At 31.0% G+C, this 21522-nt stretch overlaps 3 protein-coding genes across 3 annotated transcripts; all 3 read left to right on the top strand.

Moving 5' to 3' along the window:
- Nucleotides 1-145: 145 nt before the first annotated feature.
- Nucleotides 146-1994, top strand: LOC108824450 (uncharacterized; the record flags this gene model as incomplete). The annotated part of the gene is made up of 3 exons (XM_056998979.1): nucleotides 146-1222; nucleotides 1293-1762; nucleotides 1962-1994. Coding segments are annotated over 3 exons (1580 nt in total), but the record flags the coding sequence as incomplete, so codon positions are not given.
- A 9974-nt stretch (nucleotides 1995-11968) lies between these two features.
- LOC130504361 (endoglucanase 24) lies at nucleotides 11969-15236 on the top strand. Its single transcript, XM_056998980.1, has 5 exons — nucleotides 11969-12475; nucleotides 13298-13597; nucleotides 13747-13908; nucleotides 14187-14462; nucleotides 14676-15236. The coding sequence occupies exons 1-5, from the start codon at nucleotides 12068-12070 to the stop codon at nucleotides 15006-15008; spliced, it is 1479 nt and encodes a 492-aa protein (XP_056854960.1). The 5' UTR covers nucleotides 11969-12067; the 3' UTR covers nucleotides 15009-15236.
- Nucleotides 15237-18677: 3441 nt separating this feature from the next.
- LOC130504360 (endoglucanase 23-like) lies at nucleotides 18678-20987 on the top strand. Its single transcript, XM_056998978.1, has 5 exons — nucleotides 18678-19115; nucleotides 19596-19895; nucleotides 19978-20139; nucleotides 20260-20535; nucleotides 20623-20987. Exons 1-5 carry the CDS (start codon nucleotides 18708-18710, stop codon nucleotides 20953-20955), a joined length of 1479 nt encoding a protein of 492 aa, XP_056854958.1. The 5' UTR covers nucleotides 18678-18707; the 3' UTR covers nucleotides 20956-20987.
- Nucleotides 20988-21522: the final 535 nt, after the last annotated feature.

Below are 21522 nucleotides of genomic sequence, written 5' to 3'. Positions count from 1 at the left end.
TATGGGAACATACTTGGGAGTGTTTGTCTGAAGATATTGAGCATAGACGGAGAATATTTTTCAAGAGACCAGGTTAGGCTTAACTCAATATACTTTTGTACAATCAGTCATTGATATGCCTTTAACCTTGTGTGTGATTTTGCAGGACTTGTGTTAAGTGATGAAGAGAAAAAGAAGTATGCTTTACAAGAGATTGATAACCTATTGAGGCGGAATGGGGATTCACTAGAAAGATTTACCAAGATGCCTGCGGTCTCAGAATCAAGTACAAATGATTCTAACGTCCTTATATTAGATGAGCGCAGTTATCCCCGTGAAGCATTGTTAGAAACTCTTGAAAGAGATTCTCCAAAAATGACTGATGAGCAAAAGAAAATATTTCATGAGATTACTGATGCTGTCACAGAAGAACGAGGAGGGGTGTTTTTTGTATATGGTTTTGGTGGGACTGGAAAAACTTTCCTTTGGAAGTTACTATCAGCAGCTATCAGATCTAGAGGAGATATTGTTCTTAATGTTGCATCGAGTGGAATAGCTTCTTTGTTGTTACAAGGTGGTAGGACTGCTCATTCAAGATTTGGTATACCTCTTAGTCCAGACGAGTTCTCATCATGTAATATGGCTCATGGAACTGATCAAGCTAATTTAGTAAAAGAGGCATCACTCATTATATGGGATGAAGCACCTATGATGAACAAGCATTGTTTTGAAGCTTTGGACAGAAGCTTATCTGACATTATTGGGAAGCACAGAAATAAACCCTTTGGAGGAAAAGTAGTTGTTTTTGGAGGTGATTTTAGACAGGTTCTACCTGTGATAAATGGAGCTTGTAGGCCAGAGATTGTAAACTCAGCATTGAATTACTCATATCTTTGGGAGCACTGTAAAGTCTTGAAACTCACTAAGAACATGCGGTTGCTGTCAGGCTGTTTGACAACTGAAGAGGCAAAAGATCTTAAGGACTTCTCTGAATGGATATTAAAAGTTGGTGAAGGAAAACTAGCCGAGCCTAATGATGGTGAGGCTGAGATTGAAATTCCTGCTGAGTTTTTGATTACTAACTTCGACGATCCAATAGAGTCCATCAGTAAAGCTGTCTATGGTGATTTCACATCTTTACAAGAAAACAAGGAGCCTAAGTTCTTCCAAGAAAGAGCTATTTTGTGTCCTACTAACGAGGATGTCAATACAGTTAATGACTACATGTTGGATCAGCTTGAAGGTAATTTTATATAACTTACAGTAGTTTGAAATCTATTTGTGTACTAATGAGATGTTTTACAAAATTTCAGGTGAAGAAAAGATTTATATGAGTGCAGACAGTATTGACCCAATTGATAAATGTTCAAGGAATGATGAAGCACTTGGACCTGACTTTCTCAACAAAATAAAGGTTCCTGGTTTGCCAAACCATATTCTTAGACTCAAAGTTGGTTGTCCTGCTATGGTTCTAAGAAACATAAATCCCAGTGTTGGGTTAATGAATGGGACAAGAGTTCAGATAACTCAACTTATGGATTTTATGGTTCAAGCTAGGATAATTACGGGAGAAAAGGTTGGGAAGACAGTATATATTCCTAGGTTGTTAATAACACCATCAGACACCAGACTGCCTTTTAAGATGCGTAGAAGGCAGTTGCCTTTGGCTGTGGCTTTTGCAATAACAATCAACAAAAGCCAAGGGCAATCACTATCTCAAGTTGGTCTATTTCTTCCAAGACCTGTGTTTTCACATGGACAGCTATATGTGGCTGTGTCTAGGGTCACTTCTAAAAAAGGATTGAAAATTCTAATTGTAGGCAAAGATGGGAAACCGAAAACAAAAACTATGAATGTAGTTTTCAAAGAGATTTTTAATAATCTTGATCCGCATGAGTGATAAGGTACACTTACTCTTAATGATTTTTATATGCGTTTGTGTTTTCAGACTAATTATAAGTTTATTTTGTTGTTGCATGCAGGTTTCAGACGTAGGTGCATTTGGTGTCATGTGATTTTGCGTTAAGAGATTTGTAGTTGTTGCCCACTTTCATTTTGTATTTTTTTATTTTTGAAAATACGTGGTCTAAGTTTTTGGCTTTTTTCAAACAATTTAGTTGTTCAGGTTTGAGTGATAAGTTTTTAGCTATTTTAAAACGATTGATTACAAGATCGTAGATATTAACAAATCACAGGATCAGTGATTAAAGACAAAAGCAAACAAACATAGTGAAAGCAATTTATTTTTATTTTTTCTAATCCTAAATGCTGCTAAGTTCTTTCAAAGCGGAAAAAACATTCATTCACAAGAACCTAGATATGCATTATTATTCAATCTATACTTAAGATATATAATACTATCTAAGGCAACGGTTGAATATTATTCCTAAATCCACATGATCACACATTGCTTTAATTTCAATCAAGTAATAAAAGTTACTAACCGTAATTGGTAGTGGACTTTCTCTTGCTCTGCGTGTGATAAAGACCACTTTCTGCTCCGTTTGAGGTACTTCCTTCTCCCACATGTTCAAAACAATAGACAGGTGCAGGAAACATTGTCACGCGCATATAGTTAGTTATCTCAGAAACTTTGATAAATATGTAAATACACCAGAGAAAAAAACAGCAGTGTTTACTTCTTTTCATATGTGTTGTTATCACCGAACATCACTTTCTTCCTCCTCCACTGGCTTTTCAAAGAAACGATGCTCTGTAAAACTAACCTTCCATATCTATCATCTCTCTTACAGTTGCAATGAACTGCTTCCATGTTTTCCCTACTTATAGAGAACCTGTTACACCAATTCAATCAATATATAGACCCAAAGCAACTAAATAAATAAATAAATAAATTAAATCAGAAAATCACCTCATCATACAGATGATCTATCATCATAGCAAGGACTGTTTCATCGACTCCTGCAATCTCATATCCTCTGTTTTTAAACTCTTCCCGTCTTCTCCTAGGAAGTCGGTGTGCTAGGAGATGAGTTGTTAAGAAACAGAGGAAAGAGTGTTTGATCCATCGTCTGCGATGACCCCTGATCACGTGGTAGATCAACCTCTGAACACAACTTCTACTGTGAAACTCGATTCAAAATGGAGCTGTGTTTTTATGAGCACAACTTCTACTGTGGGTTTCTTTGCTTGACCTGTGTTCCTGTTATACATGATTTAGATCAAGAACTAGAATAATCTAATACCAAAAAGCAAAACCTAAAAAGCACAATATACATAGATCGATTGAAAAAAAATTAAGTGGGAGAAACCTGTATAAGCTGCTTCTTTTCAATTACGATCTTCATAATTTTCTCAGTTGTGATTTGATCCGAGGTCTCTTTGGTCGAAGATGCCGAATCATCTAATTATTTCTGAGACAAGAAAGAGTTCTTTCGTCGGTCACAAAAAGCTGTTGGTTTGTTCCCGGAAAACAATTGTAACAGCCACCCTAATGGATTTTCTAAAACTCTATAACTATGAGGCCCAATAAACATTTATATTATTTCCAATATATTATTAATGTAATCTTCTAAACTAAACTTCCTTACCACGTCTTTTATTCATAGGACCATATATCTCCAAACTCTATTTAATTTATTACTTCGTGATCTCCTTAAAAGATGTCAATGCCTCCATAAGTAGTTACCTAAATCTGCAAAAACAATATAACAAAAAGATTTTTTAATCCGAAATATTTTACAAAATATATGCTATATATATGAATAATTTTAAGATCAGAATATCCGCAGAGCATATTCGCACGCAATCACTCCTTATAACCTAGATTAGCCACCTCCCTATATAACCTACATTCCTCCACAGCTCTCGATAAAAAAATTTGATAACTATGGCTATGGTTACAAACGACAAAGTGACTTTCTTGAACAATATCAAACCCTATAAGAATACTTGGAAGGTTGAAGTCAAAGTTCTTCATTCGTGGACACACCACTCAAGCAAATATGGAGAAGAGACTTTCGAATTCATACTCGAAGATAAGATGGTATGTCTTTCTTCTAAAACTATTTGTTTTCTATAAATTTATATTTCTATTAAATCAATGTACGATTATTTGTTATTGTAGGGAATCCAGATACAGTGTACCTGTAAGAGCCTCTTCCTTGATCGTGTTAAGAAATTGCAGGTTGGTCAATGGAGGTACCTCGAAAATTTCTTAATTTGCTCAGCTACTGGTATATACAGACCAACCAGCCACAAATTCAAGATACTCATCACAGCTGATTCCATTGTCACCAAATCGGAGGATAACACCTGCAAGGTATCAAGTTTGTTATTTTATAACTGCACTGATATATTAATGAGATTGTATTGGCCTAAAAATATTTATGTTCTTAGGTTCCTTTGATTGATCATACCAAAGAGAGCTCATCTGAAGACATTTCAACACCTTTCTCTAAACGTAAGGAAGTAGATGCTGATCTTAAGGAAATGAACTCTACATCCAAAAAGTTATGTGTTAAGAACAACATAACGGAGAAGAGAAAGTAATATTAGTTATGTGAGGGTTATCTTAGATATACCGAGTTTGTTGTTCTGGTTTTGTTTCATGTTCGTTTTCGAATTTCCATTTTTTTTTATGAATTTCGCTTTGTTTTTAACTTCAATTCGTTTAAGTTATATTTTTAATCGATAAAAAATTATATTGCTAATAATTATCACAACAGCTTAATCTACAACACTTTGATGTACAAATACTCAAATCATGGAGTTTACTAACCGTGTTTGGTTCCAGTTCCTCATGATCTGCATTGTATAAATTTGTGATCTGTATTATGGAATACGTTTGTTGGTATTAGATTTTAACCTGCCGAACCAAAACACAGAAGCATTATTTAGAAAGTCTAAGCAGAAGAGTCTTTATCTTTTTATAAAAAAATACTTACCTTCAGATCCTTGATTCCGGGTCACTGGAGTCTAAATTTCGAGTTTTTGTTTCATTATGAACTGTATATTATATGAGAAGATCCATCTTCAACACGCTATTCCATTCATCTTCACTCATTCATCATCCTCTGTTTCCATTGCCTGTTGATGTTTCCAGCTACCAATCTACAATGATTTCGCATATTTAATATATATATAAATATAAATATGAAACAAAGAAAAAATCAATCCATCAAAGTAACCAAATCTCATAAACGATCCTCTGATATATGTATACTCTAACATGCAAAACTTTTTGGGGCTACTTGGGTATCAGAAGGCTTAGACTCTCAGATCCTATAGAAAGGAGTTTAAATCGAATATATAAAAGCATAAGTACCATTTTGAATTGGATGACCGGATTTGGAGAGGAACAGAGACTGATTCGTAGGAGATTGAATTACAATCGAAGGAAGCTTTTGGACCGGTAAAACAAGAGTGAGAGGAAGAAGAAGAAGAAGATGTTGGGATTAGTATCAGTGTTTGTTTTGAATCATCGTTTTCTCATAAAGATCGCTCAATCGATGTGACTATGATAAAAACGTCTCAAGAGATGAACAGAGGAGATGAATAGTTCTTTATGAGGCACCGACAAAAAGGAAGCAAAGTATAGAAATTTTTTTTTTGGAAAAAAAAATAGTTCTTTATATTACTATACTAATACATTACATCTAAAGAACTGATTAGTAAAACGTATACTATGAAGACTCAAAATTTAAAATACTGATGTTTTTATATTTTTACAAAAAAAATTTTTCTGACCATCTATATTATTTTACAAGTATTTTTGAATTTAAATAGTTGTAATATGTCACACTGCTATGTAATAAATGAATTTTTTTAATATTGGAAATTATTTACTTGAATTAATTTGTTTGAAATTTATATTCAAATAAATATATTATAAACACTATATTAACTTTTTCAATAAAAACCAATTTAAAATTACTGTGCATTTCAGTGGTAAAATCAATTCGTTTAACAAAACTAATATACTACACGTTGTTTGCAAAGCAAGATGAGGCCTAACAAAACTAATATAAATCAAACCGACCCCCCCCCCTCCGTTTTAGCAAACCCAAACCGTGCGTCTGGATTTCTAAATAAATATGTTGATTAGAAAATGTATAGAAAAAGGTTCGGAAAAGAAACAATGTTTACAAAAGAGACACTATATACCGAAGTATATTATTTACAAAATGCGGGTACATTCAATAATTAAAAACAAAATATCTATAGTCGAAAAGTGAAAGATAAAACCCGCGCGGGCGCGCGGGTCAAAATCTAGTTAGACTTATGATCTCTACTAAAGCCGAGCAGATTAGAGAGTAGCAAGACAACTGCAGAAAAGTTAGTAAAATCGTTCACATTAGCATCAAAATGGTGATAGTGAACAGTTGCACTATGGATTTATTGGATTTATTGTAACATTCCGAGTTGTGAAGAATTGAGAAAATTGATTTGGATATCTATGTCATCAAAGTTGAATTATTTTTCCGTTACACATCCGTTTAAAACTTCAAAGTTAAACGTGTTTGAGTTGGAATATGAAAGGATATGTGATATATCTAAAAATGATTCGTGATAGCGTGTAAGTGAACCTAAAGCAGGGTCAGTAACAAAACTTTCATGGGCTTTGGAAAAATTAATGCACCACAGTTGAAACGGATTGGGTCCACGAGCCGAAAAACGGACGTAGATGACCTATAAACCGTAAACGGTCAGAGTGTTATACTTGCATACTGAAGAGTAGAATAGAAATTAAAGTAGATTGGGATCACCAAAATCATAGTAAAGAATAGTACTGCAAGGAGAATTGACAGTTTAAAAAGAAATTAAACCATGTAACCCGTAGATAAAATTTCATAAATCTATATTTGCCCCGAAAACTCAAGCGGGTTATCCACATGTTACATGAAATCATAATAATTAAAATATTTTTATAGTTTTTTACTTAATATGTATAGTATACTATAGAAATAAAAATAAAATTTTAAAAATATTTTTTAATATTCTTTTATATTATATCATATTTATAGTTAGAATTAAAATAAGAATAACTTATAATAACTAATAAATAAGATTAGCGGATATCAGTAGTTTGAAATGATTGATTCTCATCCACTTTGCATCCTAAACGTTCATCCCACATTCGTCCTCTATCCATCCACATCCAATTTTTTTGATACGCATCTGTTTCGCAGCGAGTCAAATGGAGCGGATCCGAACTAAATTCCCAGCCGAACTAGGCTGATCTCGGTTCTAACGAGTGAGCTTTAATCAAAGAAACTAGATTTTAACCCGCACGTTCGTGCGGATATATTTATATTTTTTAAATATATTTTATATTATTAAAAATGTTTTAAATATATAATTTCTATTTTAGTGTTATATATTGTATTACTATATCATATTATTGTTTATATTTCTTATTCAGTATTATTAATATATAATGGTTTTAAAAAAAAATTACTTTGTTATTGATTTTTATTACTTACTAATATATTTTCAAGTTAGGTAAAATAAAATAAAAATATGAAATACTCAAATAGAGAACCCCATTCAAATTATATTGTTTTCTTTAATTTAAACATTTTGCATATAATACATTTTTAAATTTTATTTATTTATATTATAGAAAATAAATATGACTAAAATAATTATATTTACATGTTGTGTTTAAGAAAATATACTTTAACATATCTCATTTTAGTATTTTACGGGATTTATTTATTTTAAAATAATATAATCCTATTGTTTTAGTAAACTTTATACATAGTAGTATCTATCATACTATTTTATTAAATTTATTATATAGGATATTTGTTTTGGATGTTATGATATTAAGTTCTATTTTTTTTAAAATTAAGACGTCAAAACATTAGGTTACTTTAAATTTTTACAACATATATAGTTAGTTTTTTCAGGTACATTTCAAAAAGTTAATCTTTATTATCCATGATTTTGTCTTTTGTAAAATTTGAAATATTATCATTTTGAGTTTGAATATTTATTTTCAAAATAATATATTTTTTCGAGACAACTTTGGAAAATTACACAACTATTTGAGTTTGGAATAATACATGAATTTTGAATTTGTTTTGGTACTACATTACTGTATTATTTTATAAAATATTTGAATTTTTGGTGATATTTTTAATTCTTTTATCAACAAATTTTGTTACAATTAAAATAAAATAAAATTTATAATTAAAATTTGATTTTTGTCACTAATATTTTAAATGAATTACTGAAATTTCATATTTTACTAATAACATATTTTTAAATAGTATATGAACTAAAGGTTATTATATACTATTATATTTTTGTATATAAACATTTTTAAGCAATATATTGCTAATAGTTTCAAAATAAATAAAATGATAATGTATGGCTGTAAATATAAAATTTTAACTTATGTTAATACATTTATTTTAATATAAAAGTATTATATAGTTTTCGAAGTTTAATCCATTATAATGATGATCAATAATTTATTTAACTTAAAAAATAAAATAATTTTTTTTTGTTAATTTACCAATTTAATATATTTTTAATATTTAATTCATATAGCACTTCTATTTTTATATAATACGGAATATATCATAGAATCTATAAAAAAGTTAGTATAAAGAATTTTTATTTTCTTTTTTATAATAAGTTTTAGTTAAATTTACTTATAATAATATTATATTACTAATTTCGAAATATATTAATGTGTTATTTATAAAAAATTTAAATTTTAAACTAAGATTTTGTTAGATTCTTTCTCAACAGATTTTATTATAATTAAAAAAATCAAATTTATAGTTGGTTTATTGTTAATATATTTATAGTTGGTTTATTGTTAATACAAATAATCAAATATGTCATATTGATTAATTCTTTAAGTGGTCCTACTATGACTTGTTAATAGTAGATAAAAATAGAATCCTAAATTAATAGATTAGATTAGCGTGCGTCGAATCGACTTGTGGGCTTTGTTACGTTATAACTCTGATTAAATCAAAAGGACGTCAGCAATTAATATGTTAGAAAATGGGCTTTAACAGCCCATTAAGTTGAAATTGACCGAATATGAGTTTTTTTTCTCTATGTGATGTGATGTGACGATATCTAGAGAAACCATACTACATTAATCTGTTAAATCAGTACGTAGAATCCATATTTTATATTTATGTGTAACTGTAGTCTACAATACTAATCTTATTTGCTGACCAAAAAAAATAATACTAATCTTATTTGTTTTTCTCTGGAATATTAGTTGCCCCTTAAGTTTCAAAAAAAAAATATACTAGTTGCCCTCGTACTAGTTTCGACCAAGTTGATGTCTATGACATTATCATAAGAAATGTGCTGTAAAATATTAACCGGAGAAAAAAAATCACGTAAGCGTAAAGAAAACATTATCAGTGGATAAGAGATAAAAAGGTAAAATAGCAGATTATGTTTACAAAAAGAAAACACATTACATTGCTTGCGAAATTAGCAAAGTCGCCTGACAAGTAACTAACTACGGTTAAGTTCGGTAAGCATACACCACTTGCTCCAGTCTACAATACGTGCAAACATAAAATAGTAACATCAAGGCCCATATCCAATATGTAAAGTATAAATTTGTAATGCCTAAACCATGACATATGTTTGTGATCGTTTGTTTAATTTTGTTCTCTCGATCAGATCTTAAACCAACTAACCAAATATTAACTCTCTTAACATTGTTCTAATCTCATCATATCGGGAGACCATCTAATATATTTTTAATCGTTGGGGTTTAATATCTCGTTTTTTATAAATATTTATTCAACCGGTAATTTTTTTTTGACAAATTTCCGTAAGTTTTTACCCGTTTATATCCAGTTTCTTATACTGGACTACTAGAGCTGAAAGTCCAATGCTATGTAGATACTGAGTTTGACGAAAATATATAATTTTACCAACCAAATTACTTATCTTAAAGCTAGTCAGACGGTCAAAACTCTTATTTTTAGTCTCTTTATTCATTTTAGCTGGAATATGTGTCTTTGTTTGTATTTCTGCTAATATATCTGATATCTCCCATACTTTCTGTATTCATTGGATGTATCGACTGAATAAATACGTAGAGATATCAACACATATGTTTGATTACTTAGCTTAAATCTGTATATAGCTAGGTATCTGTAAATGGATCGATGTAAACGAAAAGTACATGTAAATTTTGTTTGTTAACTCAGATGTAAAAATAAACAAAAGGAAAGATAATGTCTGCACTTGACTACAAAATTACAGAGGTGAATGCAAACTGCACTTGAATAGAAACATTTAAAATGTGAATGAAGACGAAAACATGTGAAGTTTAAATAAACAAACTCCTAATGGTGTGAAAAAAAAAAAAAAAAAAAAAAAAACTCCTAATGGTGTGAGTCAGTGAGTGTTTGATGTTCCATGAGTACAGGGAGTCGGTTGGCTTTGCAAGGAGGCTAAGTATATTATATGGGTCTACGGATGATCTTTCTAAAACGAAGATGATTATTTTGATCCTTGTGAGATCTAATTCCACTATGATTTATTCTCATATATATACTATATAGAGAAATATAAAAAAGGAGGCAAGTTATAAGTGCTGATTAAAATTTATTTGTATGTTTTTTTTTCAATCAAGCATTTTAGTATGTTAGTTACGACTATACGTTATATATCTTACATACTGATTCTTACGATAAATATATATACAGTCTCTTTCGTGGACGGTAACGGCTAAATCATATTAGACGAGGCAACTATTAACACACAAACCAATAGGGAAAAGTTGTGAAGGATAATGGTTTTTAATAAGAACTCATAGAAAGAAAAAAAAGGAATTTTTTTTTGTAAAGCTGCAGCCACTTCTTTAGCAACTTAACGCTTATGCGCAAAGCCAGAATCATGATACAGTATCAAGCGGGTCCCACATCGTCACGAGATTTTAATTGTTCTTTGCATTGCATTATCGGTTTAGCATATTGAAAGAGTTAATAGTATTTGTTTATCATGTTGATCATGTCTCTTATACTTTCACAAACCCTCTGTTCATTATAAAATGTAGTTAAATATCTCATTGTATTCTCATTCTCTTCCCAAAGGTGATGATTAAAAGAAACAAAATGAAAAAATATTATAGCAAAAACCAAAACACCATGGGCTTGCTCGCTCGCTCGCTCACTCCAATTTCATTTGTCGGTAGTGCTAGCACTCGCACAATGTCCACGCACAAATGGACATTAGTCTTATTATATTAGTCTTATTATATTAGTAATAGAGAATATAAAATTACCCAGAGATGATAAATTATTTATCTAATACCCCGTTTGTTTTAAGATATAAATTATTTAAAATATATTTCCGCTTTAAATATAAGTTATTTTGTATTTCTAAATATTTTTATATTTATCGAATATATGGAATCAAATGTAATTTATAAATTTCATTATGAGCTGTTAAGTTCTGTTTAAATTTATATATCTTAAAATAATGTAAAATAATTCAATATAAAAGATTATATTTATTTAACATATATTATAAAACAAAACGAGTACAAGTTACAAATTTTTAGTGGGAAATTTATTTTTAATAGCTCATTTCGTCTAGGAAGCTTATTACAAAGTTTAACATTCTGAGACCTATTATATGTTACTACAAAAATGAAAGACCTTATTTAGTTAGTTATTACAATACAATTGAACTTCATAGCTATAAACTTATATAAACCTTATTATCTACATTTTAAAAGTTTATTTTACTTGTAAACTCTAATCAACATCTGTAAGTTCCGATTCATATTATGAAACAACAGAATCATAAATAAAATAACTTTTTCTTTAGTATTAAACATCAAATTGCATAAGAACATACACAATTTATCTCCCAAGAAAAAGTAACTGCATCAGAATTTTTAAAACTGAAATAATAAACAAAAGGAAGAAAATAATTACATAATTAAGCCTGGATACTGGTGTATTAATTAATTAATCAAAAATCGCAAGTTATATATAAACACATCTCGTGACTCACTTGCAGTTGCAGAGTCACAGACAGTATCGGCTCCCTCACCACCTATATTTATAAAAAGAATCTGAACCACCGACGTTTATTTATTTTTTGCTCCGACGCCTGAGACATTATGAAATTACATTTAAACCCTCTCTCACTTATATACTTGTTTCTATTTGGCGCGGCGGCAATGTCGCACGACTACTCGGACGCACTCTCGAAATCAATCCTCTTCTTCGAAGGCCAACGCTCCGGTTACCTCCCCAACGACCAACGTCTGACGTGGAGACGAAATTCGGGTCTGAGCGACGGATGGACGCACAACACCGATCTAACAGGCGGTTACTACGACGCGGGAGACAACGTCAAATTCAATTTTCCGATGGCTTTCACCACCACGATGCTCGCCTGGAGCGTAATTGAATTCGGAGAGTTCATGCCTCCGCCGGAGCTTCGGAACGCCCTCGTTGCACTCCGGTGGAGCTCCGATTACCTCTTGAAATCAGTTTCACAGCTACCAAACCGCATATTCGTTCAGGTTCGTCGGTCGTTAATGGCAATTCAATTTCGTAACTGTTTTTTGCAATAGGAGAGGGGTAGTTTCGGGAATTTGAATAGCTTTTTTGGGGGAAACTGAGTCGTTTTTTTTTTTGTTGCCAAAGATAATGAAAGAAAGTAACAACCCGTGAGAGGTGAGTGGCTGTTTTGTTAATTTTGCACCCTCAAGAGAGAAGTCTCTGCACTTTTTTTTGTCGTTGTGTCACGCTTTTTTGGCCCCTGCCTTTCTCATTACGAAATAATTATTTTAAAATAAATATTTCCAAAAATGAGTTTCTTTTTCCTTTTCTTAATTGATATTGCACACGCATAACGTCGAATGATTACTGCAACCAATTTACTCTAAGCATACTTTAAGAGGAAAAAGCAATTACTCTGTGATTTTACATTACTATAAGGTTCTATATATACTTTGATTGTGTGCCCGCCCGTTCTTTTTAGTAGTACATATAAAGATGACCCAACTACTATTTTTAGCCACTGTTTGGAACCAACAACTATCAATTTTGTTGACTATAATTGCAATAATGAGAAATTTCATTCAGTAATACAAAAATATATTAGCGAATTGATTCAGGGGTCGTTACATCCTACACTGTAATATGATCATTTAATAATACGAGTCGAGATATGCGAGCGATGATAGAGACTTTGGCACTCTCAGAATCCTCAGAAATGATATATGATGTTGATGTTGTTTGCTTTCATTTAATGATTTGTTTTATTTAAGAGGGATTTAACATAACTACGTATATGCAAACTAATTAAAGTAAGGAGGAAACGAACTTGTGGTATATGTTAGGTAGGTGATCCGATTGCAGATCATAATTGCTGGGAACGTCCTGAAGATATGGATACACCACGTACTGCTTACGTCGTAAATGCCCCAAATCCAGCTTCTGAAGTTGCCGGAGAAATCACAGCTGCCCTCTCGGCAGCTTCAATTGCTGTGCGATCATCGGATCCTGGCTACTCTCACACGTTGCTCCAAAACGCTGTAAAAACGTTTCAGTTCGCTGATATGCACCGTGGTGCTTATAGCAGCAATGATGATATCAAAAATGACGTTTGCCCTTTCTACTGCGATTTCAACGGATTTCAGGTTTTTTTTTTTAAATTAAAAAAAACATATTATTTGGATCGCTAAATAAACAACACGCAAAATATTCATACAAATCTTGATAACTATTACAGTCTATTTTTTTCTTGGTGATTTTTTTTTAATAGTTAAATGTTTGTTGGGATGGGTAGGATGAGTTATTGTGGGGAGCAGCTTGGCTAAGAAAAGCGACTGGTGATGAAAGTTACCTAAGCTACATTGAGAGTAACCGTGAACCCTTTGGTGCTAGCGAGAACGTCGACGAATTTGGTTGGGACAATAAAATTGGTGGACTTAATGTTCTCGTGTCCAAGGTTAGATATTAATTTTTTAGCAAAAAAAAAAGGTTAGATATTAAAAAAAAAATCTATACTGACCTTTTTGATCAGAGTTACGTGATCAAATCGAAATCATGATTCATAACTTTAATTAACTCTCTTGCAAGTAAAGCAAATATAAACACGAGCATTTCACGTGCATATAAAAATTATGTTCTTTTCTTTGCGTTGAAGAACCCAACATGGCCCGGTTAAGACGCAAAACCCGGTATATATGTTAACCTATGAATTTTAAGGTTTTAGTTCCGGTACAGGAAGTTATAGCAGGGAATATGTACAACCTAGAGGCGTACAAGGCTTCGGCGGAGAGCTTCATGTGTAGTTTGGTGCCGGAGTCTCCGGGACAACACATTGAATATACTCCCGGCGGTCTTCTTTACAAACCCGGCGGTAGTCAGCTCCAGCACGCGACCACGATATCTTTCCTCCTGCTTGTCTACGCTCAGTATCTTTCTAGAAGTTCCCTCTCCCTCAATTGTGGCAGCCTCTCTGTCCCTCCTGATCATCTACGTCGTCTCGCCAAGAAACAGGTTACTCCCTTTGTAGTGATTTTGGTTGTTCTCCCATCTTCCTCATGAGTCACCTAAACCGGACAATATACATATATAGCAATTAGCATGCATTCATTGAAAGCAAAATAATACAAATTTATTTTCACGATTTTGTGCAAAAAAAAACATATAATTTTAGACTAATAATATTAGGGATTAATCTTATTTTGATTTATTTATTGGAAAATGAAGGTGGACTATGTTTTGGGGGAGAATCCAATGGGATTATCGTACATGGTCGGGTACGGAGAGATGTATCCAAAGAGGATCCACCACCGTGGCTCATCGCTGCCGTCGATCGTAGACCATCCAGGCGCCATTAGGTGCAAAGACGGATCGGTATATTTCAACTCGACCGAACCAAACCCCAACGTTTTGATTGGAGCAGTGGTCGGTGGGCCCGGAGAGGACGATAAGTACGACGATGACAGGTCTGATTTCCGCAAGTCAGAGCCCACTACTTACATCAACGCTCCTTTCGTTGGTGTATTGGCTTACTTTGCAGCCAATCCTAGTTTTAGCTGACGTCACTGGAGTAACATTAGAAAAAAAGTCCCTCTAGCTAATCTTGCATACGCAAAGCTAAGAAAGAAATTTTCTATCTGAATATCTCATTCGGATTATTTACTTGGATATCATCTTTTAATTCAAATGTAATGGATAGTCTATTCGTCTATCATATATACACTGACATAAATTGTGTTACGAAAAATACAAATATTTATTTATTTTTGTTAACCGAGAGATTCACAGCCAAACTAACTTTGTAAAAGTTAGTTATATATTTATTTTAAACTTCCCTCCGCCATGCGCCGCTGAAATATAAGAATATATATTTTTTTAACTTAGTTACATTTTGACATTTCCTTGTTATTTTTATATTTTAACTTTATCGATTTGGAAAAGAGAAAATCGTAAATGTATTTTTTATTTTTATTTTTTTTGGTCTAATTTTTTCTATTTATTTTATTTTAAATTAGTAAAGTTATAATTAAATTTAATAAAACTATTTTTCTTTCTATTATATCATATTTTTTAAAAATATTCTATTATCCCTAATTTTAAGTATGTCTATATTTAAAAATATAAATTTTAACAAATTTTGGATTTTTATTTGCTTAAGTTGAAATAAATTTAATCATCAGTAAAAAATGCTGATAAAACTTTTAAAATATTTAATCATCAGAAAAATTAACTGATTAGCATTGTTTTAGTTTTGTATTTTTAATCCATATCTATTATTAATTTTATTAAAATATATATAATTATAAAAAATATGAGATATAAATTAATTAAACAATGAAATGTATTTATATTAGTTTATTTTATTATTAATTTCATATATAATATATTTTAATGGTGATATATGAGTTATTAATTATTAATATATTTCAAAAGGCTTGCCAAAAAATAAATGTGCGTACATAAAATTTATCTTTTTATAAATTTTTGCAAGAAAATATAAGTTTTATAAGAAAATTTTACATGTCACAATTAAATTGATATCATGTCGTCACATTTTTTTGAAAATCATGTCATTTTTTGTGAGAATGAATATGATGATGACACATATGCAAATCATTTTACAAATAATGTTTAGAATGAGAATGAATGTGATAATGACACATATGTAAATCATTTTGCAAATAATATCTAGGGAGTATGAATTCCTTAGTGTCACAAAAGAACTTTGGATCAAATTTAAGTCGATTATTGTATGAACCAATATGGCCAATAGATCATAATTGAGTATTCATTTATATTTTCCATGAATAGCAATCTAGAGGAGAATACTACAATTTTATATTATATTATTGGTTTTCAATTTTATTCGTAATGATTACAATCATTAAGTAATACTCTCCCTCTTCCCAAAATATATGAATTTTTAGATATTAAACAACTATTAGAAAACTTATTTACCTAACATTAAAATATAAATTAAAATATTTTCAACCAATTATAAAATAAATTACAAAATAAATTGGTTACACATTTTGATAAAAGTAAAAGTTATATTTAAATATGAAAATATTTTTTATTTTAAAACATCAAAAACTTCGTTAAAAATCATCTATTTTGAAATTAAGAGAATATTATATTTAAATAGTCTGTACAAATGATTTATTGTTTGTATGATTATATTAAGTCAATTCATGTCTTTTATAGTTTTAATATGATACATTGGTTTCAACTGAAGTTTATGTGATTGAACAAAAAATGGAAAAGTATATTACAAGTGTGTGTTAACTCAATAACAAATACTTCTTTGCATCAAACTTATGCCAAAAGTTATAATTAAGAAGAGTTCTTCCAGCAAATATCTGGATCTCATCCTATTCATCAAAGCAATCAGATTTCATTCATCTAACCTGTGACCCTTACATTATTCTTAGACATCTATATTATTAAAAAATTTTTTTTGGTACCGTTTGAAAACATAGATACTAAAATAAAGGAGAATTGTTTGAAAACATAGATAATTTTAAATTAGTTCTTTAATTTACACATTTAGCCATTATATTTACAATAAATTAAGTAATTTATTTTTGTATTTCTTCTTATTTACAGATTTTGCCACTATATTTAAAATAATTAATTATAATAGTTGTTATTTCTTTGTGGTGAAAATAAAAACACAAACAGAAATATATAGTATATATTAAATAAAAAATATATAGTATTATCGTATTTAGTTTAGTCAAATATAAAAATTTGAGAGTTCAATTTTCAAAAAAAAAAAATCATAAAATTAATAATAATTCATAGAAAACTAATGCAAAAGTTAAAAAAGTTTAGTATTTTGTTTCATTTTAAAATAATTAAAAAAGACAATAGGTTAATATATGAACATTATAATGACATCAAATTGCATCAAATTATATAAATTCTAATATAATATTATGAACAAATGATTTTTTTATCAACATATATTATAAAATAATATATTGTACTCTGTGTAAATTACACAACATAAAAATATACATAAGATTTGTTTATAAAACTAATGGTTTATAAGTTTACGTTGAATATAAGTTAAATCAAACATTTGCGGGATGAGCGGGTCAAGTTATATTGTATATTAGTTAAATTATTAAAGTTTAGCTACTGATAAGATATAATTTAATATTTTTTCCTTGCAATTGTTCCTTTCGCAGAATATCTACATACAGGGAAATTCTAAATACTTACACAGAAACAGAATATATATGTGGAAATATATAGTTTCTACCATCAAAGCTGGCCTTGTATATATGGAACATTTGACCAAGGAGTATATATATTTGGAATGTAGATGGTCAGATCTTGTATCCAAATTTAACCGAGTAAACTTTGAGATTTGTACTTGTCCAAAAAAGTATTTATAAGGAATACAATTTGTCAGAGTTGTTATGTATATACAAAAAGATTATGTACAATTCTTTTGAGATTCAGCACCATATTTTTCATCTTTTAACATTTGATCATATCATTTTTCCTACTTTATTATTCAACAAATATTAAATTTACATGCTACAATGATTTTAAAAAATAAAATTTAACACTTATTTTAATAGTTCATAATTATTATTGTATGTCTAACTTAAATAAACTTAGTCTTTATTTAAAAGAGAATTTAAAATAATATTTTTGTATTTAAATAATTTTTTAACTTATAATGAGATTATTGATTTTAAACAAAAGATAATATAAAAATATAAAAAATCTTTAGAAATTGACATGTATCGTCGGTGTGGTGGTTCTCACTTTTTTATCAATATATTAAATCTTTTTGGCATCAAATAATCCACATCATTAGATTTCATTTTTCAATATGCTCATTGTAATAATTCAATTGTAAACTCTTTTAATCAACACTTCCACTATACATGGTCTAACTAGAATACTCTTGTTCAAATATCACTAGAATCAGAAAAGTACATTTCTATTCAAATAAAAATACAAAGATTTTTATCTAAATTTGAAATTTAAACAATTAATTAGTAAGATAATGATTCACTTCTTGATAACAATAGAGTTAAAGTTGAAACAATATTTAATATTTTAATACATGCATGGATGATGGATGGATAACCACCAAACCAACGCAAATCGGTATCTTACCAAATTAACCAAATACGTATACATGAACTAGACATTAATTTTCTATAAATAAGAACTCTAAACCCTCATGCCCAATGCCAGAAATCAAAATCTCACAAAGTTTATGTAAAGAAAAAAAAAATGAAACCATCAATCTTAATTTTAACCGTTTTCGTACTTCTCCTCTTGTTACAAACGGTGATTCCTCACAATTACTCGGATGCTCTGCATAAGTCGATCCTATTTTTCGAAGGTCAACGCTCTGGTCGACTTCCCAAACAACAAAGGATGTTGTGGCGTGGTGACTCTGCACTCAAGGACGGCGGAAACCTCAACACCGACCTCGTTGGTGGTTACTACGACGCCGGAGACAACGTTAAGTTTCATTTTCCGATGGCGTTTACGGCCACGATGCTTGCTTGGAGTTCTATCAACTTTGGTTCTTACATGCCTGCGAATGAATTTAGACACAACCTTGGAGCTCTCAAGTGGGCCACCAATTATCTCCTTAAGACTGTCTCACAACTCCCTCATCGCATTTTCGTCCAAGTATGTTCGTATAAACAAACCGCTAATATCAACTGTTCGTTATTTTCGTACATAGCAGTTATGGTATAACATCTTTTTAATATTTATACCAAATACACACCAACATCGTTATCAAGAATTTGTATTTCATTATTTTTTGTCATGCGTTGTCGACATTTTAATAATTTTAGAATTGAAAATAGAGCCGGAATATATACGGATGAATTGGGTATACGAGTGTGTAATTAATATAAATTTGCATTTATCAATATTTGTAAACATTATATAAAATGGTTATAATATAGTTGAAAGAAAATCATAAAACTACAAGGTATGTTGATGATGATGACGTAATCAAATTGTATATCATCACTGTGAGAAGAAGTAATCAATTTCTACTGATTGGTTCGTCCTAGCTTGTATTATATTTTCCGGAAATAACGGCTTCAAATGAAAATCTCTGGTTTCACTCTAACAATATAAGATTATAATATGCTCTAGGTAGGTGAAGCACAGCCCGACCATGATTGTTGGGAACGACCGGAAGATATGGACACGCCACGAACCGCTTTTGCTATAGATGCACCAGGGCCAGCCTCCGATCTAGCGGGTGAAATCGCTGCAGCGCTGGCGGCTGCTTCTATCGCATTCAAACAATCACAGCCTGAATATTCCAAATTATTGCTAGACAAAGCCATACAAACGTTTCAGTACGCAGATATGCATCGAGGTTCTTATTACGATAATCCGAACGTGTACAACGCCACTTGCCCTTTCTACTGCAGTAATAATGGATATAAGGTAAACCTTCACTCTAAAATTAATATGTCTATAGTACCAGGCTTTTGATATTTCATATAAAATGGTAATATTTTTCATCTAGGATGAGTTGCTCTGGGGAGCTGCGTGGTTGAGGAGGGCGACTGGTAGTGATAATTACCTAGAGTACTTGGTGAACAATCGTGAAACTTTCGGTGTAGATTACAATTACTTGGACTTTGGCTGGGACAGCAAATTTGGGGGTGTTGATGTTCTCATTGCCAAGGTTTGATCCAGTTCTCAATCTCTATATATATATGATCTTCCAAAACCACTAGGTCAGAACCATATAAAAAGCATATATAACTAAACATGATATACTATTAACGTCAATTTGGGTGAACAGGAAGTATTTGAGAAGAATGTGAGTGCGTTATCACCATATAAAGATATTGCGGAGAAAACGATTTGTGCAGTATTTCCGGAAACCGCTGGTCCACACTTGAGTTACACACCCGGCGGTCTTCTTTACAAACCCGTTGCCTGCCAGCTCCAGAGCACGGCCGCATGGTCTTTCCTCATCCTTGCCTACGCGGACTACCTCTCTAAATCCTCTCAACAACTCAGTTGCGGTAACCTCAAGTTTCAACCCGATTCTCTTCGACGCATAGTTAAACGACAGGTACTCAAACATCATGTGTTATTGTGTATATAATGATTTAAATAGGTCCATTAAAATCATATGTGTATTCTCTTTTTTTCGCGGTAGGTGGACTACATTTTGGGAGATAATCCAATGCACTTGTCATACATGGTTGGGTACGGTGATCAGTACCCGCGACAGGTCCACCACCGTGGTTCGTCTATACCGTCTGTTAAGGTTCAAAGCAATGCGTTTGGGTGTCAACAAGGATGGGAAATTTTCCATTCGGACAATCCAAACCCAAACATTCTAGTAGGAGCGGTGGTTGGCGGGCCTAACGTAGATGATACATTCATTGGAAAACGGACAAATGCTACCGATACGGAGCCCACAACGTACATCAATGCACCTCTAGTTGGTGTCTTTGCCTACTTTAGTAGCAATCCCAACTTCACTTGACTTCAACTTTCACTACCAAAAATATCATATTACTTGACATAAATAATATCGCAAAAAAATATGAGTAGTTTAAATTATTTATTAATAGATGATAATATGTGTTTAACATCAGTTATAATGATTGATATTGTTATCTAAATTATTAACATCAGTTCAATAAAAGTGATATAAATCTATACTAACTTACATCACTTCTAAAAAAATGATATAAATCTAAGCTATTTTACATCATTTTTTAAAGTTGATATAAATATGAGTTCCTATCAGTTATATATTTGATACGTTTATTAATAGTTGATATAAATTATTAACATCATTTCTTTACCATCAAATTTTCGAGAATAAAAAATTAAAAACCTTTGCTATATGTATATTAAGAAACTTTTTAATTAAACAGCATAAAATATTTTAAAAAATTGGGGAAAACTCTATTGGAGATGCTCTAAGTTGTTGTCACTATTTGTAAATGAATATGATGCAGTTGTCTTTGAGCTCAACATCATGACAACATGTTGCATAAACATACAATTCAAAAAAACAAAAGTTAGTAATACATTAATTACACAG

The sequence above is a fragment of the Raphanus sativus genome, unplaced genomic scaffold (assembly GCF_000801105.2).
Source record: "Raphanus sativus cultivar WK10039 unplaced genomic scaffold, ASM80110v3 Scaffold1523, whole genome shotgun sequence".
Classification (NCBI taxonomy): Eukaryota; Viridiplantae; Streptophyta; class Magnoliopsida; order Brassicales; family Brassicaceae; genus Raphanus; species Raphanus sativus.
The sequence above is the reverse complement of the archived record's forward strand: the minus strand, read 5'-3'. Positions and strand labels throughout refer to the sequence as shown.

What these genes read in the sequence shown, in the direction of transcription:
- LOC130504360 (XM_056998978.1), top strand. Translation starts at nt 18,708, where the DNA reads ATGAAACCATCAATCTTAATTTTAACCGTTTTCGTACTTCTCCTCTTG. An exon ending in CTCATCGCATTTTCGTCCAA is followed by an intron (nt 19,116 to 19,595) that starts GTATGTTCGTAT and finishes AATATGCTCTAG; the next exon opens with GTAGGTGAAGCACAGCCCGA. An exon ending in GCAGTAATAATGGATATAAG is followed by an intron (nt 19,896 to 19,977) that starts GTAAACCTTCAC and finishes TTTTTCATCTAG; the next exon opens with GATGAGTTGCTCTGGGGAGC.
- LOC130504361 (XM_056998980.1), top strand. Translation starts at nt 12,068, where the DNA reads ATGAAATTACATTTAAACCCTCTCTCACTTATATACTTGTTTCTATTT. An exon ending in CAAACCGCATATTCGTTCAG is followed by an intron (nt 12,476 to 13,297) that starts GTTCGTCGGTCG and finishes GGTATATGTTAG; the next exon opens with GTAGGTGATCCGATTGCAGA. An exon ending in GTCGTCTCGCCAAGAAACAG is followed by an intron (nt 14,463 to 14,675) that starts GTTACTCCCTTT and finishes TGGAAAATGAAG; the next exon opens with GTGGACTATGTTTTGGGGGA.